The 23,832-nt window shown below is 57.4% G+C and overlaps 1 protein-coding gene across 2 annotated transcripts in view; it reads left to right on the plus strand.

Moving 5' to 3' along the window:
* REXO1 (RNA exonuclease 1 homolog) overlaps positions 1-23,832 on the plus strand; it is a 50,896-nt gene that overhangs the window by 21,384 nt on the left and 5,680 nt on the right. For both annotated transcript variants that reach the window (XM_068156302.1, XM_068156303.1), the window contains exons 4-13: positions 1,780-1,981; positions 3,310-3,473; positions 5,592-5,729; positions 7,740-7,863; positions 10,785-10,898; positions 13,367-13,504; positions 17,174-17,287; positions 18,627-18,700; positions 22,294-22,404; positions 23,236-23,351. In XM_068156302.1, coding sequence (XP_068012403.1) covers positions 1,780-1,981; positions 3,310-3,473; positions 5,592-5,729; positions 7,740-7,863; positions 10,785-10,898; positions 13,367-13,504; positions 17,174-17,287; positions 18,627-18,700; positions 22,294-22,404; positions 23,236-23,351 — 1,295 coding nt within the window. The remainder of the gene's footprint in view (positions 1-1,779; positions 1,982-3,309; positions 3,474-5,591; positions 5,730-7,739; positions 7,864-10,784; positions 10,899-13,366; positions 13,505-17,173; positions 17,288-18,626; positions 18,701-22,293; positions 22,405-23,235; positions 23,352-23,832) is intronic.

The following is a 23,832-nucleotide window of genomic DNA, read 5'->3' on the forward strand; positions in this document are numbered from 1 at the left end:
CCTAATTGAGTTGCTGGGGGAAATGGTAGCCAAAAGAATTGCAGGTGAGGCAGCAAATGAGTGTCCTGTCCTGCTTGCAAGTCTGTAATTATCAGGTAATAGCTGACTGCCCTCAGGTTGGTATTCAGCAGCTGGTGGCAGCATCAGGGAGCAGGAATGCAGGAGGTGCCAGCTGTCCCCCACTTGGCAGTCTTGGAAGCGTGGGCAGTGCCAGGGCAGCCCTGGCTGGGCAGATTTTGGGGTGGAGAGAGCCTGTTTCTCAGATTTCAAAGGTTCTTAAGCAGGATGGAGAAGTTTGTGCTGCTCCTGCTTCTGTTCTGCTGCCAGAAACCTTCTCTCTGATTGCATTTCTGGCACCTTGCCTGCAACCTCAGTTGGGACATCAAAGGAAGCAGATGTGTGACTTGTTTGTGCTGCTAAGGGCTGGAGCAGGAGCAGCAAAGTGCCCCTGAAGGAGGCAGAGCCTCTGTAACATTCCCTGGAATCTCATAAATACACCTGGGTGAGACTTTTAAGTAGTTACAGGAACCAGGGACCTGCAAAGAGGCTGTGGAGAGGTGGGGAGAGATCTGTGGACAAGGGGGGAGTGAGGGGAGGTGCTGCTGGCTCTTCAGGGAGAGAGCTGTGAGGCTGAGCATGGGCAGCAAAGGGGAGTGGGGAGCAGAACCATGGAAGGGTAGGGGTGGGAAGGCACCTCCTGAGATCATCCAGTCCAAACCCCTGCCAGGGCAGGGTCAGCCAGGGCAGGTCACCCAGGAACACATCCAGGTGGGTTTTGAAAGTCTCCAGGGTAGTCTCCACAACCTCTCTGGGCAGCCTGCTCCAGGCCTCCAGCAGCATCACACCAAAGAGGCTTCTCATTTTTCAGATGGAACCTCCTGGGCTCCAGTTTGTGTCCATTGCCCCTTGTGCTGTCACAGGACACTGCTGAAATGAGCCTGGCCCCTTCTTGGCAGCCACCAGCAGTTGGTCACTCTCTTTGGGGCAGTAGGGACTGGAGCTCCCTGCAGTGCCCAGGGCTGGGTTCATGTTCTGGTGCAGGGCTGCAGGGCTGGGAGTGGTGACAGAGGATGGGACCTGGGGTCGTTCAGCCTGGAGAAAAGGAGGCTGAGGGAGACCTTCTGGCTCTCTGTGACTCCCTAAAGGAGTTTGGAGCCAGGTGGGACTTGGTCTCTTCTCCCAAGGAAGGAGCAGCAGGGTGAGAGGAGGAAATAGCCTCAAGCTGCTCCAGGGGAGGGTTAGGTTGGACATCAGAAGAAACTTCTTCACTGAAAGGGTTCTCAAAGCCTGGCACAGGCTGCCCAGGGAGGTGTTTGGATCCCCATCCCTGGAGGTGTTTCAAAGCTGCAGGGATGTGGTGCTGAGAGCTGTGGTTTAGCCCCAGCCTTGGTGGAGTTGGCTGTGGTTGGACTGGAGGAGCCGAAAGAGCTCTTCCGACCCAAACCATTCGGTGACTGTGTGGCAGGACCCAGAAGTGGGTTAGGCAGGGCCATGGCAAACCTGGTGCCATTAAAGAAGCAGTTCCCTTACCACCACCTACCAATTTAGGACTCTGCTGGGAGGCCCTGCCAAAGGCTGAATCATTGGGGTCATGGATTTTTTTGGTGGGGACTCTAAATACCCTGCTCTGGAAGATGCTTTGGGATCATCCTCTCAAACCTGTGTTTGCCAGCAGCGAGGGCTTGAGGAGGTGAGGAGAAGGGCTGCTTCTGGGGTGGGTGGAAGGCAAGAGGGTGGGGATTGAGCATGCTGGCTCTGACCCCCTCGTTGTCCCTGCAGGCAGAGGTGCCCAGCAAGCCTGTGATCCGGCCCTACCGGCCCCCCACCGCCCAGGAGGTTTGCTACCAGAGGATCCAGCTGGCCCAGCAGCAGGCGGCACAGCTGGCCGTGGCCGTCCAGAAGGCCTCTCTCTCTTTGCCAGGAGAAAAGAAGAGGATTGCCCACGTGCCAAATGCAGCCTTCTCTGCAGCAGCCAGACAAAGTAAGGCACAGGGGACTGGGAATCCTCTCCTCCCCCTCCTCAAAGGGCCTGGCCTCCTCCTCCTGTTTAAAGTTCTCCCGCGCAGATGCGAAGCCATCGGGAGATGTGGTGACCCAGGGATGTGGCCCTGGCCCTGGAGACATTCAGGATCAGGCTTGATGTTGCCCTGGGCAGCCTGATCTGAATCACAGAACTGTCAGGGTTGGAAGGGACCCCAAGGCTCAGCCAGTTCCAAGCCCCCTGCCATGGGCAGGGACACCTCACACCACAGCAGGTTGCTCACAGCCACATCCAGCCTGGCTGCAAACACCTCCAGGGCTGAGGCTTCCACCACCTCCCTGGGCAGCCTGTGCCAGGCTCTCACCACCCTCATGGGGAAGAACTTCTTGTCATCTAATCTAAATCTCCCCTCCTTTAGCTTGGATTCATTCCCCCTAGTCCTGTCTCTACCCAGCACCCTAAGAAGTCCTTTACCAGCTGGTTGGAGCTGTCCCTGCTGGGTACAGTGGGGTTGGACAAGATGACCTTTGTGGGTCCCTTCCACCCCCCTGCAGTCCATGAAGCTGTGTAGCATTGTCCACAGCTCCACTAGTGACCAGTGGAAGGTCTTTGCCCTGGGAAGTTCCCTCCCTCATAGAGCCATAGAAGAGTGGTTTGGGTTGGAAGGGACCTTTAAAGCTCAGCCAGCTCCAGCCCCCTGCCATGGGGCAGGGACACCTCCCACCAGCTCAGGTTGCTTAAGGTCTCATCCAACCTGGCCTTCAACACCTCCAGGGAGGGGAGGTGTTCACTTCAGCCTGGTCTTTTTTGCTGTCTCTTCCTTGCAGCCTGTTTACTCCTCAGCCACTCTTCCAATTAAGCCTGCAGACGTGGCAGGAGCAGGAGGGAAGTGCTAATTAACCATCAGCACTAATTAGCCTTTGTAGTTGGAGGGACTCAGAGCTGACGTGGTGGGCAGTTAGCTGACAGGGTTGCCTCTTTAAACTCTGCTGACTCAGTCACCCCAAAACCCCAGCAATGAGGCATGTTTCCTGGCAGAAGGTTCCTTCATCCTTGCCTGGGAGGAGGTAAAATCACTTAATTTGTAGCCCTTTTGGAGGCTTTGCCATTTGAAAGCAAACAAACAAACAAAAATCACAGCTTGCAGCCTGGGCCTGTTAGAGTCAGGTCATCCTGGCCATCTGAAGCCCAGTGGTAGGATCTAGCTGGAGGTGTCCCTGCTGCCTGTTGGGGGTTGGGGGGGTTGGACAAGATGACCTTTGGAGGTCCTTTCCAACCCAGTGCATTCTGTGAATTTCAACCCTAAAGCTGCTTTCTGCTTCTTGCAGGCCTGGCAAACAGCAAGACCACTGCTGCTGGCAAGAGCCTTCCACCTTCCCATGACTCTGAGGCCCCCTCCCTTCCTCTGAAGGCTTGCACCTTAGCTGGGATGGCTTCAAAGACCACCAGCACCATCGTGCCCAAAAGGGTGGCACACGTCCCCTCCTTGCAGGTAAGAGACCTTGGCAGCCTCTCTGCTTTCCTCCTCCTTGGGGGTGGTGTCTGCAGCCTCCCAGCTCCCAGCTGGGTGCTCCAGGAAGAGGTTGATGGAGTTGGGTTTGCTTCTTCCTGTGGTTTGCCTCGATAGCATAGGGGGAAAATGAGAGGCTTGAGGGGCAGGAGCTTGAGGGGCAGGAGCTTGAGGGGCCAGCAAGGCTGCAGAGCTCGCTGAGGGCTCTGCTGCCCGCTGAGGGCTCTGCTGCTGCTCGCTGAGGGCTCTGCTGCTGCCCTCTGAGGGCTCTGCTGCTGCCCGCTGAGGGCTCTGCTGCTGCTCGCTGAGGGCTCTGCTGCTGCTCGCTGAGGGCTCTGCTGCTGCTCGCTGAGGGCTCTGCTGCTGCTCGCTGAGGGCTCTGCTGCCGCCCGCTGAGGGCTCTGCTGCTGCTCGCTGAGGGCTCTGCTGCTGCTCGCTGAGGGCTCTGCTGCTGCTCGCTGAGGGCTCTGCTGCTGCTCGCTGAGGGCTCTGCTGCTGCTCGCTGAGGGCTCTGCTGCTGCTCGCTGAGGGCTCTGCTGCTGCTCGCTGAGGGCTCTGCTGCTGCTCGCTGAGGGCTCTGCTGCTGCTCGCTGAGGGCTCTGCTGCTGCTCTCTGGCTGGGGCTGCAGCTGCCTGGGGCAGGGACCTGGAGCCTCTCCCCTTCACAGGGCAGGGCTGGCTGGGTGGCCTGTGTGCACAGCTCTGGGCTGTGCTGAGGGAGAGGGTGATGGACTCTGTCCCACAGTGACCTGGCTGGGGACAGCTGAGTGTGGAAACTCCAGGCTGCTGCCAGCTTTGGGCAAAAGCCTTTCCCTCTTTTCTTTTGCCTTTCCTCTTTTCTTTTGCCTTCCCTCTTTTCTTTTGCCTTTCCCTCTTTTCTTTTGCCTTTCCCTCTTTTCTTTTGCCTTTCCCTCTTTTCTTTTGCCTTCCCTCTTTTCTTTTGCCTTCCCCTCTTTTCTTTTGCCCTTCCCTCTTTTCTTTTGCCCTTCCCTCTTTTCTTTTGCCCTTCCCTCTTTTCTTTTGCCCTTCCCTCTTTTCTTTTGCCCTTCCCTCTTTTCTTTTGCCCTTCCCTCTTTTCTTTTGCCCTTCCCTCTTTTCTTTTGCCCTTCCCTCTTTTCTTTTGCCCTTCCCTCTTTTCTTTTGCCTTCCCCTCTTTTCTTTTGCCTTCCCCTCTTTTCTTTTGCCTTCCCCCTTTTCTTTTGCCCTTCCCTCTTTTCTTTTGCCCTTCCCTCTTTTCTTTTGCCTTTCCCTCTTTTTCTTTTGCCTTTTTTCCCTTCCCTTCCCACCACCCCCTTCCTTTCCCCCTTTTCTCTCCTCCTTCCCTTCTCTTCTTCCCCTTCCCTTCTTTGTGTCTACAAATATCTGAGGAGTGGGTATCAAGAACAAGGTGCCAGTCGTTTTTCTCTGGTGCTCAGTGATAGGACAAGGAGCAATAGGTGTAAGCTAGAATCCAGAAAGTTCCCCCTTAACATGAAGAGAAAGTCCTTTGCTGTGACAAGGGACAAGGGCTGGGAGTGTCAGGATGAGGGACAATGGCTTTGAGCTGGGAGAGGGGAGATTGAGAGTGGAGAGGAGGAAGACATTGTTGAGAGTGAGGGTGGGGAGAGCCTGGCACAGGTTGCCCAGGGAGGCTGTGGATGTCCCCTGCCTGGAGTTGTTCAAGGCCAGGCTGGATGAGGCCTTGAGCAAGCTGTGCTGGTGGGAGGTGTCCCTGCCCATGGCAGGGGGGTGGCACTGGATGAGCTTTCAGGTCCCTTCCAACCCAACCCATTCTGTGAGGCTCTGCATCCTAACCATGCCTCTGTGTGCTCTGCACTGCTGCTGTGTGTAACTGTGGTGCTGTGAGTAATGCTGCTGGGCGTGCTGGGCTGAGCTGTGTGGTTGTGTTTTGAAGTAGTTCAGATCCTGAAGGTGGCCCCAAAAGCTCCAGGTGGTGTTTGCAGTACCAAGAGCTCTGTGTGTGCTGTGGTCAGCTGTGGGCAGAGGCTCAGAGCTGAGGTGGTGATGCTGGGAATAAGAGGGCAGGAAGTGTGAGAGACTCCAAGCTGCGTGCTTCTGAAAGCCTGAACAGCCTCTTCCTCTCTCTCTGTCTCACCCCTAGAGCACCAGCTTACAGAGGCCTGTTATTCCCACAGAATTTGGTGCTAAAGTCCCCACAAACATCCGTCAGAGATATCTCAACCTCTTCATCGATGAGTGCCTAAAGTTCTGCTCCACCTCCCAGGAAGCCTTTGACAAGGTTGGTGCTGCTGCTTGCTTCTGCTTGGGATCCAGCTGAAGATGAGCCACTGTGTGCCCAGGTGGACAAGAAGGGCACCAGCAGCCTGGCCTGGAGCAGCAGTGGTGTGGGCAGCAGGAGCAGGGCAGGGATGGTGCCCCTGGGCTGGGTGCTCATGAGGCCACACCTCAAACCCTGGGGTCAGTTTTGGGCCTTTGACTCCAGGAAGGTCATTGAGAGGCTGGAGCAGGTCCAGGGAAGGGCAACCAAGCTGGGGAAGGGTCTGGAGAAGAGGGCTGGGGAGGAGCAGCTGAGGGAGCTGGGGGTGGTTAGTGTGGAGAAGAGGAGGCTGAGGGAGACCTCATTGCCCTCTGCAGTTCCCTGAGAGGAGGCTGCAGTGAGGTTGGAGTTGGGTTCTGCTCCCTAGGCTCAGGTGATAGAAGGAGAGGCAGTGGCCTGAAATTGTGCCAGGGGAGGGTTAGGTTGGAGAGGAGGAAGAATTTCTTTGCTGGAGGAGTGGTCAGGGATAGGCACAGGCTGCCCAGGGAGGTGGTGGAGTCCCCATCCCAGAGCCCTGTGGCCATGGCACTTGGGGCCATGGTTTGGTGGCCATGGTGGGGCTGGGTTGCAGGTTGGCCTGGATGAGCTTGGAGGTCTTTTCCAACCCAAACAATTCTCTGATTCTTGTGACTCCAGCCTGCAGCAGTGATTAACCTCCTCTGCCCTGGCTGAGACCTTCAGAAGTTGCAGCAAAGGCAGAAAAGTCTCCTGTGGACAACCAGCTCTGTGGAGCAGGCATTAAAGAGGAGACATTAAAGAATTCTAGGCTGGTCAACAAGGAGTGCCCCTCCAGTGGGGGTTTCCCATGGGAAATCCCAACTTGCCCTGCCCTGCAGAAGTGTGCATGACCTTCTTAACAACCCCAGGTGTGGGATGTAGTCAGGGAATTCTGGTCAGGCTGAGCAGCAAACACCTCCTGGATTTAAACTGTTCAGCAGAGGTCAGTGTGTGAGAGGTGGATGGAGTCAAACTTGCTGCTGCTGAGCTGCGAAGAGCCTTCCAGCAGCAGGGAGTGGTGGAGAAGGAGTTCCAAAGGCAGAGCTGAGAATCCTACAAAAAGGACCTGGAGCTGCTGGAGAGGGTCCAGAAGAAGTCACCAAGATGATCAGAGGGCTGCAGATCCTCCCCTGTGGGGACAGGCTGGGAGAGTTGGGGCTGAACACAGCCTGGAGAAGAGAAGGCTCCAGGGAGACCTCAGAGCAACCTTCCAGCATCTGAAGGGACTCCAGGAGAGCTGGGGAGGGACTTTGGACAAGGGCTGAGAGTGCCAGGCTGAGGGACAATGGCTTTGAGCTGAGCTGGGAGAGGGGAGGTTGAGACTGGAGATGAGGAAGAATTCCTGAGGAGTATTCCTGGATCAGGAACAGTGTGGCCAGCAGGAGCAGGGAGCTCATCCTGCCCTGTGCTCAGCACTGCTGAGGCCACAGCTTGAGTCCTGTGTTCAGTTCTGGGCTCCTCAGGTTAGGAAAGAGGTTGAGATGCTGGAAGGTGTCCAGAGAAGGGCAACAAAGCTGGGGAGGGGTCTGGAGCACAGCCCTGTGAGGAGAGGCTGGGGGAGCTGGGGTTGCTTAGCCTGGAGAAGAGGAGGCTCAGGGGAGACCTCATTGCTCTCTACAAATCCCTGAAGGGAGGTTGGAGCCAGTTGGGGGTTGGGCTCTTCTTCCAGCACCAGAACAAGAGGACCACAGTCTCAAGCTGTGCCAGGGGAGGTTCAGGCTGGCTGTTAGGAGGAAATTCTTCCCAGACAGAGATTGGCCATGGGAATGTGCTGCCCGGGGAGGTGGTGGAGTCCCCATCCCTGAAGGTGTTTCAGGTAAGCCTGGATGAGGCCTTTGGTGCCATGGTTGAGTTGATTGGATGGTGCTGGGTGGTAGATTGGACTTGATGATCTCTGAGGTCTTTTCCAGCCTGGTTAATTGTGCATTCAGTGTCAGGGAGGTGTAGCTTGGGTAACAGATGCCTTGTTTGCAGGCCCTGGCAGAGGAGAAGGTGGCCTACGAGCGCAGCACCAGTCGCAACATCTACCTGAACGTGGCGGTGAACACCCTGAAGAAGCTCCGAAGCCTCGTGCCCAATTCCCCTACCAGCACAACCAGTAGGTACCACGGGGCTGGCTTCTTAGTCACAGCTCTCCTTGGCTTCAGAAGCCACCAAGAGAAACTTGCTGGAAAGGTGAACCTCCTCAAATTCAACCAGGGCAAGTGCAGAGGTCCTGCAGCCTGGGTGGGGAACAACCTCCTTGCAGCAGGGCAGGGGAGGGGAGGACCTGCTGGGGAGCAGCTCCACAGAGAAGGACCTGGGAGTGCTGGGGGACAACAGGTTCAGCAGGAGCCAGCCAAAAGGCCAGTGGTGTCCTAGGATGTGTGAAGAGGAGTGTGGTCAGAAGGGCAAGGGAGGTTCTCCTCCTCCTCTGCTCTGTCCTTATGAGGCCACCTCTGCAGTCCGGGGGCCAGTTCTGGGCTCCCCAGTTCAAGGGGACAGGGAACTACTGGAGAGAGTCCAGGGGAGGCTACAAAGCTGCTGGACAGGTGAGGGGAGACCTGCTGGGAAGCAGCTCCACAGAGAAGGACCTGAGAGTGCTGGGGGACAATCAGTTATCCATGGGACAGCAATGTGGCCTTGTGGCCAAGAAGGCCAAAGGGTTCCTGGGGTGTGTTAAGAGGATAAAGGAGGTTCTCCTCTGCCTCTACTCAGCCCTAGTTAGACCACAGCTGGAATATTGTGTCCAGTTCTGGGCTCCTCAGTTCAAGAGGGACAGGGATCTGCTGGGGAGAGTCCAAGGGAGGCTATGAGGATGATGAAGGGACTGCAACATCTGTGTGATGGGGAAGGGCTGAGAGCCCTGGGGCTGCTTAGTCTGGAGAGGAGAAGGCTGAGAGGGATCTGATCAATGCCTACCAACACCTGCAGGGTGGCTGGCAGCAGCCAGGCTCTGCTCAGTGACACCCAGAGCCAGGACAAGGGGCAGTGAGCACAGACTCAGTCACAGGAACTTCCACCTCGACATGAGGAAAACTCTTTTACAGTGAGGCTGCTGGAGGCCTGGAGCAGGCTGCCCAGAGAGGTTGTGGAGTCTCCTGGTGTGGAGACTTTCCAGACCCAGCTGGCTGTGTTGCTGTGGGAGCTGCCCTGGCTGACCCTGCTGTGGCCTGGCTGATCTCTGGGGGTCCCTTCCCACCCTTCCTGCTCTGTGATTCTGTGAACACCCAGCCCCATTTCTCAGAAGCATTATGCTGAAAGGCAAACAACTCCAGGGCAGCTTTTTATAGCCTGGCAAGCCTTAATGGGCCTTCAAGAGGCAAATCCCTTGCACTGCTTTGTTGGCTCTCTGCACCTAAATGGAGATAATGCCACATGGATTTCTTTTCTTTCTTTATTCTAGTTGTCTTTTTGTGTGTCTGTGTGTGTGTGTGTGTGTGGAGCCCAGGCCCTTGGCCATGAAAAGAGCTCTGCTAATGGAGTAACTTTCACATGATGCCTTCAAAGTGATAGACTCATCCATCACCACAGCAATCTCTCACACACATTAAGCTTCAAGAGACAAACCAAGAGGGTTAAGACATTTCATTATTGGCTCTCCAGAGGGTACATTAAACAATCAATTTGTGCTGTTCTTGTGAATTTTTCCCTTTCCTCCCCCCTCCCTTTTTTTTTCCCCCCTCTTCTCTTTCTTTCTTCCCTTGGTCTCTTCCCTTTTTTTCCTCCCCCTCTGTCTTCATTACCTTCGTGGCCATTAGTCAGAGCAGCTGAACTTGGGAGGTTGGCCTTTAGGAGAGGGCTGCCAGTTAATGATCAGTAAAAAGCACCTTAGCTGCCATTAGCTGATGTGCTGAGCATATTCCAGAGCCCTGAAGCTCTTCCCTGAAAGATTTGGAGGGGAGTTCTCCTCCCCGCTCTGCGCTGCCCTGGTGAGGCCGCGTCTGGAATCTTGTGTCCAGCTCTGGGCTGCTCAGTTCAAGAAGGACCTCAGGGAAGTGCTTGAGAGAGTCCATCCCAGAGCCACAGAGCTGCTGCAGGCAGGGGAACATCTCCCTGGGAGGTCAGGCTGAGGGAGCTGGGGCTTGGAGCAGAGGAGCCTGAGGGCTGCCCTCCTGGCTGGGGATAAAGATGTGCAGGGCTGGAGCCAGGCTCTGCTCAGGGATGGCCAAGGACAGCACAAGGGGCAGTGGGTGCCAGCTGGAGCAGAGGGACTGCCACAGGAACAGAAGGGGAAGGTTTCTCACTGTGAGGGTGCTGGAGCCCTGGAGCAGGCTGCCCAGGGAGGTTGTGGAGTCTCCTGCTCTGGAGACTTTCCAGCCCCACCTGGATGTGTTCCTGTGTGAGCTGTCCTGGGTGACCCAGCTGTGGCAGGGGGGTTGGGCTGGATGATCTCCAGAGGTCCCTTCCAACCCCTAAGATTTGGTGATTCAGCATGGGAGCCTGGGCTGCTGCCATCTGACAACAAAGCTGCAGCTCCTGGCTGGGTGGAGTTGTGTAGGTCCTCTTCTTGCTTTTGGGCAGCAGGAGGGCCAGCAGCAGGCAGAACACCCAGAGCTTCCAGAGGAACTGTCCCTTAAAATGCTTGAGGAGGGGAGACTGAGACTGGAGATGAGGAAGGAGTTCTTGGGAGTGAGGGTGGGGAGGCACTGGCACAGGTTGCCCAGGGAGGCTGTGGATGCTCCCTGCCTGGAGGTGTTCAAGGCCAGGCTGGATGAGGCCTTGAGCAAGCTGTGCTGGTGGGAGGTGTCCCTGCCCATGGCAGTGGGTTGGAGCTGGATAATCTTTAAGGTCCCTTCCAGCCCAACCTGTTCTGGGTTTCCATGAATCTAGGAAGAGAGGAGCTGACAGTGCAGACACCAAGCTCTGAGCCCTGCCACCACCTTCCACATGCCACCCTCTGGAGCAGAGCAGCAGCTCAGGAGGGTAAACACAATCCTTGTGCCAGGGAGTAGTGCCCCAAAGTGCAGGACTGAAGCCACTGACTCACTGGGTACCTCATCTCTGTCCTCTTTTCCTTCTTCCCTCTTCTCACTGCAGAGACAAGTAACAAGAAGGTGGTGTCCCACGAAGCTGTGCTGGGAGGCAAGCTTGCAGCTAAGACCAGCTTCACCCTGAACCGCTCAGGGAGCTTGAGAGCAGAGGATCTGACAGGTGAGAGCTGCTCCTGCCAGGCTGATCCTGAGAGTGACAGCTGCAGGGCAGTGCTGGGCTGGGGCAGAGGGAGCAGGAGCTGCTGGGATTTATCTGGGCTGCAGCTGTGAGCTGGGCTGAGCAGAGCTGCTTGCTGAGTGGTGCAGCTCTGAGCAGTCCTTTCCTTCCTCCCTTCTTTGCCTTCCTCCCTTTTCCTTGTCTTTGCTTTCCTCCCTTTTTTTCCATCCTTATTCTGCCTCCCTTTTCCTCCTTTCTTATTCTGCCTCCCTTTTCCTCCCTTCTTATTCTGCCTCCCTTTTCCTCCCTTCTTATTCTGCCTCCCTTTTCCTCCCTTCTTATTCTGCCTCCCTTTTCCTCCCTTCTTATTCTGCCTCCCTTTTCCTCCCTTCTTTTCCTCCCTCCCAAACCATTCTGGGACTCCCTGGTCTTATTCCTTGCCTTTAGCTGCAGGTTCCCTTCTGCACTTCCCATGGCTTTGAAACTGCATCAGTAACTCCTCCAAGCTGCCTCTCCTGTATGGGTTTTTACTGACATTTTTTGGGCTGTTTCTGTTCCTGGCTTTTCCCTTTCACCCTCTTGCCCTGCAGCAAAGTCCTTCCCCATCTGCCTGTCAGGTTAGAAGGCAGCCTCACAAATCTCTGCATCTCTGCAGGGCTCAGGCTCCCATTTACCAATGTCACAGTAAGGTCAGATCCCAGCCAAAGGCCTTTGCCACCAGCGCTCCCCCTCCTGCTTCACATCGCTTCTGGGTGTTTGGGTTGCCAAGAGATGTAGGCAAATTGTTGAGGAGATCAGAGAGGAGCCAGGGAGGCCACAAAGCAGGTGGAATTGACATGGAGAAAGCTTAAAAGGGCCTGGCTAGCTCAGCCAGGCAACATCAAAGGCTGCAGAGCAATATTGGGAGGGTTCAGGCGCAGCAGCGAGAGAAGATATCGAGCAGAGGGCAAGAAGTTGTGACTGGGCTGTGAAATGAAACCAGCAGCCTGAAGTGAACAGCAGGAAGAAAGGCTCCTGGTAATGAATATTTTTCTTTTAGCTAGCTGTGGGTGGCCTTTGAGGGATGTTGTTTGGGTTGTCTTACAAATGATCAGCCGAAGCGTTCAAAGGGGGAAAACAGGAGAGGAAAATGCAGCACCGTGTCCAGAGCTGGGGCCTGCAACACAGGAAGGACTTGGAATTGCTGGAGAAGGTCCAGAGGAGGCCACAGAGATGGTCAGTGGGCTGGAGAACCTCTGCTGTGGGGGCATTTAAGTAGGACATGGAGACTCTTGAATGTGCCCAGAGAAGGGCAATGAGGCTGGGGAGAGGCCTCGAGCACAGCCCTGTGAGGAGAGGCTGAGGGAGCTGGGGTTGCTTAGCCTGGAGAAGAGGAGGCTCAGGGGAGACCTTCTTGCTCTCTACTACCTGAAGGGAGGCTGTAGCCAGGAGGGGGTTGGTCTCTTCTCCTAAGCAACCAGCACCAGAACAAGAGGACACAGTCTCAAGCTGTGCCAGGGGAAGTTTAGGCTTGAGGTGAGGAGAAAGTTCTTTGCAGAGAGAGTTGTTGGCCATTGGAATGTGCTGCCCAGGGAGTTGGTGGAGTCCCCATCCCTGGAGGTGTTCAGGAGGGGATTGGAGGTGGCTCTTGGTGCCATGGTTTAGTAGCCATGAAGTGACAAGTTGGACTTGATGATCTTTGAGGACTCTTCCAACCTTATTGATTCTATGATTCTATGACAGTCTTGGAGAGTTGGGGCTGTCCAGCCTGGAGAAGAGAAGGCTCCAGGGAGGGGATATCCACAACCTCCCTGGGCAGCCTGTTCAGTGTCTCCCCACCCTCATTGTACAGAACCTCCTCCTGATGTCCAACCTAACTGTGCCCTGCTCCAGTTTCAAACCATTGTTCCTCATCCTGGCATTCCCAGCCCTTGTCACCAGTCCCTCCTCAGCTCTTCTGGAGCCCTTTTAGGTACTGGCAGGCTGCTCTGAGGTCTCCCTGGAGCCCTCTCCAGGCTGAACAGCCCCAACTCTCCCAGCCTGTCCCCACAGCAGAGGTTCTTCATCCCTCTGATCATCTTGGTGACCTCCTCTGCTCCCTCTCCAGTGGTTCCAGGTCCTTGTGCTGGGGACACCGGAACTGGAGGCAGTTTGGAGAGGTCTCAGAAGAGCAGAGCAGAGGGGGAGAATCCCTTCCCTCATCCTGCTGCTCACTGCTATTGGTCACTGAATCCCAGAGTGCCAGGCTGGAGGAGACCCCAAGGCTCTTGTGCTCCAACCTTTAAGGGTCCCAGAGCAGCTGAAACCATCTGGCCCAGCCCCCTCTCAAGCTAAGCCTTTAAAGGCAGGGGACCCCCTCCGCTGCCCCTGGGAGGTGCTTTGTGATGTTTACTTATTCTCAGGAGGAGAAATTACCTTCTGGAGGCCAAGAAGAAAGCAGAGAGGCTCTGTTGGGGGGGGTGGTCTGGCCTCAGCCCTGTCTGTGTGTGCAGGAGCTGCCCTGTACCGCCGGCTGAAGGGGTACCTGATGAGCGAGGAGCAGCTGAAGGAGAACGGCTACCCCATGCCGCACCCGGACAAGCCTGGCAGGGCTGTGCTCTTCACTGCAGAGGAGAAGAAGACCACTGACTGTGAGTCCTGCTGCCTCTGGCCTCCTCAGCCTCTGCTAGATGCATGACTGGCCTGCTTGATCTTAGAAGGAAGTTCTTCCCAGGCAGAGAGACTGCCCATTGGGACGGGCTGCCCAGGGAGGGGCTGGGGTGGGCGTCCCTGGGGGTGGTTAAGAGCAGCCTGGCTGAGGCACTCAGTGCCATGCTCTGGTTGATCAGTGAGGGTTGGGTGATTGGTTGCACTTCACAGAATCACAGCAACATTTGGCCCCTGGAATGGGCTGCCCAGGGAGCACCATCACTGGAGGTGTTTAGGAAGAGACTTGATGGGGTGCTTGGTCCCTTTGCTGACACCTCACTGTGCCATGGGTCCTCAACAGAGGAGAGCAAGCAGTTCCCAAAAGCCCTTTTTGCAGCTGAACAGAGCAATCCCCAGGCTTTCCTCATGCTAGGATGGGGTCCTGGGTCCTCCTCTGTCTGAATTTCCTGCAGCCAGCAGCAGGGTTTCTGCTTCTCAGATGCTGAGCTGAGCAGGCAGCAGGCACAGAGCACAGGCTGGGGGGAGGGGGTTTGGCCACCTCTGCCACACTGCTCTGAGCATCTCTGTGGAGACTCCTTGCTGAAGTGTGTTAAGTGCTCATCCATGTTAACACCTTGTGTCTACATTTGTCCTGTGGTTGCTGAAGCAACCTGGAGGAAAGCTCCTACACTGACACTGCTGAGTGCTGGGTCTGGCAGAGCTCTTTTCTCCAGCCAGCTCCTTGGTACCATCCTGAGGTCTTCCCTGCTGCTTCTGGAGTTTCCTGCAGATGTTGCAGGATCCTTGAATTTGCTCATCTTTAACTGAAGCTGTTCACTGAATCCCAGCAGGGTGGGGTTGGAAGGGACCTCTGGAGATCATCCACTCCAAGCCCCCTGCCAGAGCAGGGCACCCACAGCAGCCTGCCCAGGAGCACAATGCCCAGGGGGGGTTGGAAGCTCTCTACACCAGGAGACTCCACAACCTCTCTGGGCAGCCTGCTCCAGGCCTCCAGCACCCTCACACCAAACAACTTTCTCCTCCTCTTCAGGTGGAACCTCCTAGGGTCCAGTTTGTGCCCTTTTGCCCCTTGTCCTGTCCCTGGGCACCACTGAGCAGAGTCTGGCCCCAGCCTCTTGCCCCCCACAGCTCCTTTAGCTCTTGCTGAGCATTGCTCAGCTCCCCTCTGAGGCTGCTCTTCTGCAGGCTCTCAGCCCCAGGGCTCTCAGCCTTCCCTTGGTCTGTTAGTGTGTGACCATAGTCAGTGATGTACAATGGTCTGGACTGGTGCTGTGCAGGGCTGGGATTGTTCTAGCAGCTCAGCTGCTCACCCTGGAGCTCACAGAGCTGCATGAAGAGCAGCAGCAGAACACTCAGCTCCTTTGCTGTGCCCAGGCTGTCCAGAGAGGTTGTGGAGTCTCCTTCTCTGGAGACAATCCAAACCCCCCTGGATGTGTTCTGGGTGACCTGCCCTGGGTGACCCTGCTGTGGCAGGGGGGTTGGACTGGATGATTTCCAGAGGTCCCTTCCAACCCCTCCCATTCTGTCACTCTGTGATCCTGTGGCTGTTTGCATCTCCCCTCCCTGAGCTGTGGCAGCAGCAGCACAGATGTCAGGAGGGGCAGGGTCTGTGCCTGCCCCCTTGGTGGCCCAGGCTGGGCTGTGAGGCTTCCCATCCTAGATGCTGGAGAATCCTTAGGGAAAAGCTGTGCCCAGGCAGAAACTGACTGTCACTGGGAAGTGAGAAGGCACAGATGCCCTGGAAGCCAGCCTTCATTAGCTCTGGTGTCCAACACATGACTTATTTATCCTGTGCCTTAAAATAACTCTGTTAGAGCACAGCTCCTGTGCTGGGGGTGGAGGAGCCAGGCAGCAGATGTTGCTGTGAGCTGTGATGAAGCTCAAGCTGCTCACTGGGGAGTCTGGGGTGTGCCTGAGAGGTGCTGGGGGGGAGCAGATGCTGGGGAGCTGCATTGTCAGAGGGACCTGCAGGAAGCAACATCTCAGTCCTTTGGAGCTGGCTAACCACCAGAGCTCAGAGGGTTGTGCAGAGTCCAGCTGGAGGCCTGGAGCTTGTGGTGTTCCTCAGGGGTCAGGGCTGGGGCCAGTCCTATCCTGCATCTTCCTCAACAACCTGGGTGAGGAGACAGAGCTGATGGTACCAGACTGGGAGGAGTGGCTGAGACCCCATCAGGCTGAGCTGCCATCCAGCATTACCTGGACAGGGGGAGAGAAAAACCTCAGGAGGGCAAGTGTAGAGTCCTGCACCTGAGGAGGAGCAGCCTCCTGCAGCAGGACAGGTGAGGGGGCACCTGCTGGAAAGCAGCTCCATGGAGAAGGACCTGGGAGTGCTGGGGGACAGTTAGTTCTCCATGGGACAGCAATGAGGCCATGTGGCAAAGAAGGCCAAGGGGCTCCTGGGGTGCATTTGGAAGAGTGTGGCCAGCAGGTCAAGGGAGCTGCTCCTCTGCTCTGCCCTGGTGAGACCACACCTGGAGTACTGTGTCCTGTTCTGGGCTCCCCAGTTCAAGAGGGACAAAGAACTACTGGGGAGAGTCCAAGGGAGGCTATGAGGATGCTGAAGGGACTGAAACATCTCTGATGGGGAAGGGCTGAGAGCCCTGGGGCTGCTTAGTCTGGAGAGGAGAAGGCTGAGAGGGATCTGATCAGAGTCTGTAAATGTCTGAGGGGTGGGAGGCAAGCAGCAGGGGCCAGGCTCTGTTCAGTGGTGTCCTGTGCCAGGACAAGGGGCAGTGGGCACAAACTGGAACCCAGGGAGTTCCACTCAGTATGAGAAGAAACTTCTTTGGTGTGAGGGTGCTGGAGGCCTGCAGCAGGCTGCCCACAGAGGTTGTGGAGTCTCCTGGTGTGGAGACTTCCCAGACCCAGCTGGAAGTGTTCCTGGGCCCAGTCCAACCCCCCTGCCACAGCAGGGTCACCCAGGGCAGGTCACCCAGAACACATCCAGGGGGGTTTGGATTGTCTCCAGAGAAGGAGACTCCACAACCTCTCTGGGCAGCCTGGGCACAGCAAAGGAGCTGAGTGTTCTGCTGCTGCTCTTCATGCAGCTCTGTGAGCTCCAGGGTGAGCAGCTGAGCTGCTAGAACATTCCCAGCCCTGCACAGCACCAGTCCAGACCATTGTGCTCCACTGACCATGGTCACAGCACTAACAGACCAAGGGAAGGCTGAGAGCCCTGGGGCTGAGAGTCTGGAGCAGAGCAGCCCCAGAGGGGAGCTGAGCAATGCTCAGCAAGAGCTAAAGGAGCTGTGGGGGGCAAGAGGCTGGGGCCAGACTCTGCTCAGTGGTGCCCAGGGCCAGGCAAGGGGCAATGGACACAAACTGGAGCCCAGGAGGTTCCACCTGAGGGGGAGGAGAAAGTTGTTTGGTGTGAGGCTGCTGGGGGCCTGGAGCAGGCTGCCCAGGGAGGTTGTGGAGTCTCCTGGTGTGGAGGCTTTCCAGACCCAGCTGGCTGTGTTGCTGTGGGAGCTGCCCTGGGTGCCCCTGCTCTGGCAGGGGGCTGGGAGTGGATGATCTCCAGGGGTCCCTTCCAACCCCTCCCTTTCTGTGCTGTTACACAGGAGAAGTTGTCCCCCCGGTGTCTGGGGTTGGGAGTGGGGGTGGCTCTGGGTTTCTGGGGAGCTGACTGTTGCTTCTGTCTTCTCTTGCAGCCTCCTGCAGGATCTGCTGCCGCTGTGGCACGGAGTACATGGTGACCGCCTCGGGCAGCTGCCTGCGCAAGGAGGAGTGCGTCCACCACTGGGGGCGGCTGCGCAAGCAGAGAGGTACCCCCGGGCCGGCCCGCGGCTCCTGCCGGCCCCTGCGGCTCCTCCCGGCCCCTGCAGGCCACCTGCAGGCTGGCCAGGGGCTGTGCAGAAGGGGCTGTGGGGATAGGCCAAGGGGCAGTGGTTTGGAAGTGGAGCAGGGCAGAGTTTGGTTGGACATCAGGAGGAAGTTCTGCACAGTGAGGCTGGGGAGACACTGGCACAGGCTGCCCAGGGAGGTGGTGGAGGCTCCATCCCTGGAGACATTCAGGCTCAGCCTGGCTGTGTCTCTGGGCAGCCTGCTCTGGCTGGAGCTGTCCCTGCTGCCTGCAGGGGGTTGGCCAAGCTGCCCTTGGAGGCTCCCTCCCAACCTGCTGCACTCTGTGAATCTGTCCTGGGGAGTCTCCAACTTCCTGTCTGGGTCCCCAGCAGCCCCTGGGGGCAGGATTGTGGAGCTGGATGGAGCCTCCATGAACATCCTGGGGCTGTCCTGCTGGCAGGTTGTGACAGTTCCTGCTTTTGTCACTGGGTGGCCCTGCTGCAGCTGCTCAGACAGCTCAGCAGGGAGCTGCTGCGAGGTGGTGGTGCCGCTGGGGCTGGAGCAGAGGTTGTTCATCTCTTCCTTTGCAAATGTCAAAGGAAAACCAAACCTTTGGTGCCTTTGGGAAGAGCAAGGGGTTTAGGAGGCCAAGTTTGGAGCATTGGCTCCAGGGAGACCTCAGAGCAGCCTTCCAGTAGCTGAAAGAGCTCCAGCAGAGCTGGGGAGGGACTTGTGACAAGGGCTGGGAGTGACAGAACAAAGGACAATGGCTTTGAGCTGGGAGAGGGGAGAGTGAGAGTGGAGATGAGGAAGAAATTGTTGAGAGTGAGGGTGGGGAGAGCCTGGCACAGGCTGCCCAGGGAGGCTGTGGCTGCCTCCTGCCTGGAGGTGTTCCAGGCCAGGCTGGATGAGGCCTTGAGCAAGCTGTGCTGGTGGGAGGTGTCCCTGCCTGTGTCAGGAGGTTGGAACTGGATGAGCTTTCAGGTCCCTTCCAACCCAAACCCTTCTGTGGCTCTGTGGCTCTGTCACTGCCCAGGACAGGTTTGCTGCCTTGCTTGGATTCATTGGCAGTGAGACACTAACCTGGTTTGAGCTCTGCTGTGCTTTGCCATCAGAGCATCCAGGTGCTTCTGGAGTTTGTCTGGCAGAGGATGAGACACTCTGAATTCTTGAGCTGGCTGCATGCAGATCTGATTCCTCCCTTTGATTTGACACATCACTGCTGCTGTGCTCACCCAAGGAGCCTCTGCATGGGAGAGGCAGCCTTCAGTCTCTGTTACCAGGACTCTCCTCCTTGACTCTTCTCTCTTGTCCTTCCAGTGCCAGGAGGATGGGAAACTCATTACAGCTGCTGCTCAGGAGCTGTGGGGTCACCAGGCTGCCAGGTTGCCAAAGTAAGTGATTGAGCAACACCTTTCCTTGTGCCACTTGTCCTCTGCTGGCAGAAGAGGTGAAGTCTCCTTCTCTGGAGACATTCAGAACCTGCCTGGATGCTTTCCTGTGTGACCTGCCCTAGCTGGCCCTGCTCTGGCAGGGGGATGTGTGGACTGGGTGATCTCTGGAGGTCCCTCCCAACCCCTAACATTCTGTGAGAGGAGCAGCCTGGGGATGTTGGTTGGCAGCAGCTGGAGATGAGCCAGCAGTGCCCAGCTGGGCAAGAAGGGCACCAGCAGCCTGGCCTGGAGCAGTGGTGTGGGCAGCAGGAGCAGGGCAGGGATGGTGCCCCTGGGCTGGGCACTGCTGAGGCCACAGCTCAAATGCCAGAGTCAGTTTTTGGTCCCTTCAGGAAGGACATTGAGATGCTGGAGCAGGTCCAGAGAAGGGCAACCAAGCTGGGGAAGGGTCTGGAGAAGAGGGCTGGGGAGGAGCAGCTGAGGGAGCTGGGGGTGGTTAGTGTGGAGAAGAGGAGGCTGAGGGAGACCTCATTGCTCTCTGCAGCTCCCTGAGAGGAGGCTGGAGCCAGCTGGGGGTTGGGCTAGAAGGAGAGGAGCTGGCCTGAAACTGCACCAGGGGAGGGTTAGGTTGGAGAGGAGGAAGAATTTCTTTGCTGGAGGAGTGGTGAGGGACTGGCACAGGCTGCCCAGGGAGGTGGTGGAGTCCCCACTCCTGGAGGTGTTCAAGAAATGAGTGGGTATGGAGCTTCAGGACATGATCTGCTGGTCATGGAGGTGCTGGGTAGAAGGTTGGACTTGATGGTCTCAGAGGTCTTTTCCCACCTTAACGACTCCATGGTGAGAGCAGCAGGCCTGGCTCTGTTCCCTGCACACCCCCGGAGGTGTCTCAGGCTCCTGCTGCAGTTGGCTGCTGTGGCAGGAGGTGGCAGGACAGAGCTGTGCTCCACATCCTGCTGCCCTTTGTGAGGAGCCAGCCTGCTGCTGCCTCTGGCCTGACAAACACAAGCAACTTTCTCACCCTCCTCTCAGCAAGGGAGAATTGGAGAGCTGCAGAACATCACTTGGTGCTGAAGAGCCCCCCAGGGGTTTAGTTTTGATTCCCTTCCTTCCCTGCCTGGGTACTTGGTGTGACAGGGGAGGGAGGGGAGAGGAGGATCCTGAGGGGAGATCTCATTGCTCTCTACAGCCCCCTGAGAGGAGGCTGCAGGGAGGTGGGGGTTGGGCTCTGCTCCCTAGGATCAGGTGCTAGAAGGAGAGGAAATGGCCTCAAATTGTGCCAGGGGAGGGTTAGGTTGGAGAGGAGGAACAATTTCTTTGCTGGAGGAGTGGTGAGGGACTGGCACAGGCTGCCCAGGGAGGTGGTGGAGTCCCCAGCCCTGGAGGTGTTCCAGAGCCCTGTGGCCATGGCACTTGGGGCCATGGTTTGGTGCTGGGTTGCTGGTTGGATTGGATGATCCTGGAGGCCTTTTCCAACCCAAACCATTCCCTGACTCTGTGATGAGAGATCAGGCTGTAGGGGGGGCAGTGTTCACTCCCTGCTGGCCTGGCTCTGCCACTCAGAGCCATGGGCACAGGATGGGCACAGAGCAGTGTGGCCTCTTGCTCCTGGGAAAGTGCAAAGGCTGTGGCCTTTGAGCAGTGCTGGCTTGGGAGACAAGGAGAGGTTGTGCTCAGGGCTGGCCCAGCTTGCTGTCCTCTGAGCTGCAGCTGCAGTAAGCACCTGCAGAGCCAGGCAGACCTGGGCTCTGGCCATCCCTCTGCCTCCAGGGTTCAGCTTTCCAAGTGTCTGTGGTGCTCACCTCCCCAGCCTCTCTCTGCTGAGAGGAACAAGCAGAGCTTGGCTGCTCCAAGGGTGAGCTCTGTGAGAAGCAGGAGGCCCCATGCAGGCTGCTGTGACTGTGCTCAAGTAAGCTGAGGTTGAGGCAGGGACAAAGCTTCAACAACAGCAACAACCCTGCCCTGGGGAAGAAGGGGGAGAGAGAATCACAGAACAGACTCCTAGAACCATCTCCTCTAAGACCTCTAAGCTCACCCAGTCCAACCATTATCCAGCTCTGCCAAGGCTGCTGCCAAACCATGGCCCTCTGCACCACAGCTCTGCAGCTCTGCAGCACCTCCAGCGCTGGGCACTCAGCCACCTCCCTGGGCAGCCTGATCCAGTCTTTGAGAACCCTTTCAGGGAAGAAGTTTCTTCTCATGTCCAACCTAAGCCTCCCCTGGGGCAACCTGAGGCCATTTCCTCTTGTCTTGTTCCTAGGGAGCAGAGCCCAACCCCCAGCTGGCTGCAGCCTCCTCTCAGGGAGTTGCAGAGAGCAATGAGGTCTTCCTCAGCCTCCTCTTCTCCACACCAACCACCCCCAGCTCCCTCAGCTGCTCCTCCCCAGCCCTCTTCTCCAGACCCTTCCCCACCTTTGTTGCTCTTCTCTGGACCTGCTCCAGCCTCTCAGTGTGCTGCTTGCAGTGCAGGAGTCACCTCCCTGCAGGTCTCTTGAATCACCTCTGGGTGTGATGCAACCATCCTCTCTGACCTAGAGCCCTGGCAGTGGGCAGAAGGGGCTGTGGCAGCCTCTGCCTTGCCCTCAATTAGATGTTGCTGCATCCCCACTGGAAATCAGCCCAGTGGCACCATCCAGCTGGAGCTCCTCCTGCAGAGGGCTCCCAGGCTGGGTGCAGAGAGTGGAGGGGAGCAGTGGGAGTGCCTCTTGCAGCAGCAGCAGCAGCAGCTTGGGCTGGTGTTGGCTTAAACCACTCCAGCAGTCACTCCCTGAGCTCTCCTGCCAGCTGGTGGTGGGCTTGGGATGCAGGGATGGAACTGGGGCTACAGGCTGGGGGTACCAGTGAGGGCTGACCTGCTGGGGAGCAGCCCTGTGGAGAAGGATCTGGGAATGCTGGAGGACAACAAGTTCACCATGAGCCAGCAAGATGCCCTCATGGCCTAGGTGGATGATGGTCTCCAGGGGGGCATCAAGAAGAGTGTGGCCAGCAGGGCAAGGGAGGCTCTCCTGCACATCCACTCTACCTGAGTGCAGCCACAGATGCAGTCCTGAGTCCAGTTCTGGGCTCCCCAGTCCCACAGAGCCAGGGAAGTGCTGGAGAGAGTCCAGGGGAGGCTGCAGAGCTGCTGAGGGGCCTGGAGCAGCTCTGTGAGGAGCAAAGGCTGAGAGCCTGGAGAAGAAGCCCCAGAGGGGAGCTGAGCAATGCTCAGCAAGAGCCAAAGGATGTGTCAGGGGCAAGAGGCTGGGGCCAGACTCTGCCCAGTGGTGCCCAGGGACAGGCAGTGGGTACAAACTGGAAGCCAGGAGGTTGGAGCTGAGCAGGAGGAGAAAGTTGTTTGTTGTGAGGCTGCTGGAGGCCTGGGGCAGGCTGCCCAGAGAGGTTGTGGAGTCTCCTGGTGTGGAGAGCTGCCAACCCCCCCTGGGCACTGTGCTGCTGGGCAGGCTGCTGTGGGTGCCCCTGGTGGGGCAGGGGGGTTTGGAGTGGATGATCTCCAGAGGTGCCTTTCCACCCCACCCTGCTGGGATTAGTGACTGTGCTGCAGGGGGAGGAGGCTGTGCAGGGGTCAGCAGCTGGCTCCTTCGCTCTTTGCCCTGCAGCAACACGTCCACGACGGGCGGAAGGAGAGCCTGGACGGCTTCGTGAAGACCTTCGAGAAGCTGCCTACAACTGATGGCTACCCTGGGATCTATGCCTTAGACTGTGAAATGGTGAGTGCCCAACCACAGGGGCAAGGCACAACCACAGTGAAGCTCCCTGGGGAAGGCCAAGGGCTCTTGTTTCCCTGCCACCTTTGGGGGAACTCCTGAGCCACACTGCTCCTGTGCGTGGCAGTTTGCTCTTGTTGAGTACTGTAAGCAAAGAAGCCTCAGGTTTGGGCCTCTCACTCCAAGATGGACATTGAGAGGCTGGAGCAGGTCCAGAGAAGGGCAACAAAGCTGGGGAAGGGTCTGGAGAAGAGGGCTTGGGAGGAGCAGCTGAGGGAGCTGGGGGTGGTTGGTGTGGAGGAGAGGAGGCTGAGGGAGACCTCATTGCTCTCTGCAGCTCCTTGAGAGGAGGCTGGAGCCAGGATGGAGTTGAGCTCTTCTCCCTAGGAACAAGCAATAGGACAAGAGGAAATGGCCTCAAGTTGCCCCAGGGGAGGTTCAGGTTGAACATGAGGAGCAATTTCTTCCCCTTGAAGGTTGTCAAGGCCTGGCCCAGGCTGCCCAGAGGGCAGTGGTGGAGTCTCCATCCCTGGAGGGGGTTTCAAAGCCTTGGGGATGTGGTGCTGAGGGCCAGGGGTTGGTGGTGCCCTGGGGCAGTGCTGGGTTCAGGGTTGGATTTGATGATCTCTAAGTTCCCTTCCAACCAAACCACTCAGTGATCCATGGCCTGGGGGCTGTGTGCACCCCTGAAGAGCTGCAGCTCGCTGGGCAGTGCTGGGCAGTGCTTGCTGGCTGCACTCCATGTGCTGTGCTGTGCTGTGGGAGCTGCAGCTGAGCTGGTGCCAGGCTGGGCTTGCCCTGCTCCTCTCCCCATGCCTGCTCTGTTCCTTGCAGTGCTACACCAAGCAAGGCCTGGAGCTGACAAGAGTCACTGTGATCAACTCTGACCTGAAGGTGGTCTATGACACCTTTGTCAAACCAGACACCAAGGTGGTGGACTACAACACCAGGTAAGGACTTCCCTGGCTCAGAGGCCTGCTCAGGCTCAGCTGGGGCAGTGGCTGCAGCACTTGTTTGAACCCCACTGACCAGCCCTTAGGCTGTCCCCACAGCCTAAACTGTCACACACTGGCTGGGAGGATTTGTGCCTTGGGGAACTGACCCCAAGCTGAGAGGAGTGGTTGGTAAGAGTGAAGGCCAGGAGGGGAGCCAGGCAGAGGGACCTGGCCAGGCTGCAGAGGTGGCTGAGGAGAACCTCAGGAGGGTCAGGAAGGCAAAGGGCAAGGTCCTGCAGCTAGGTTGGGGCAACCCTGGGTATCAGTCTAGACTTGGGGTGATGAGATCCAGAGCAGCCCTGCAGAGAAGGACTTGGGGGTGCTGGGGGGGAGAAGCTGGGCAGGAGCCAGCACTGGGCACTGGCAGCACAGGAGGCCAAGGGCAGCCTGGGCTGCAGCCAAAGCAGTGTGGCCAGAGCTGGAGAGAGAGGATCCT

The sequence above is a fragment of the Melanerpes formicivorus genome, unplaced genomic scaffold (genome assembly GCF_026170545.1).
Source record: "Melanerpes formicivorus ecotype bairdi unplaced genomic scaffold, bMelFor1.0.p_v2 SCAF_34, whole genome shotgun sequence".
Taxonomy (NCBI): domain Eukaryota; kingdom Metazoa; phylum Chordata; class Aves; order Piciformes; family Picidae; genus Melanerpes; species Melanerpes formicivorus.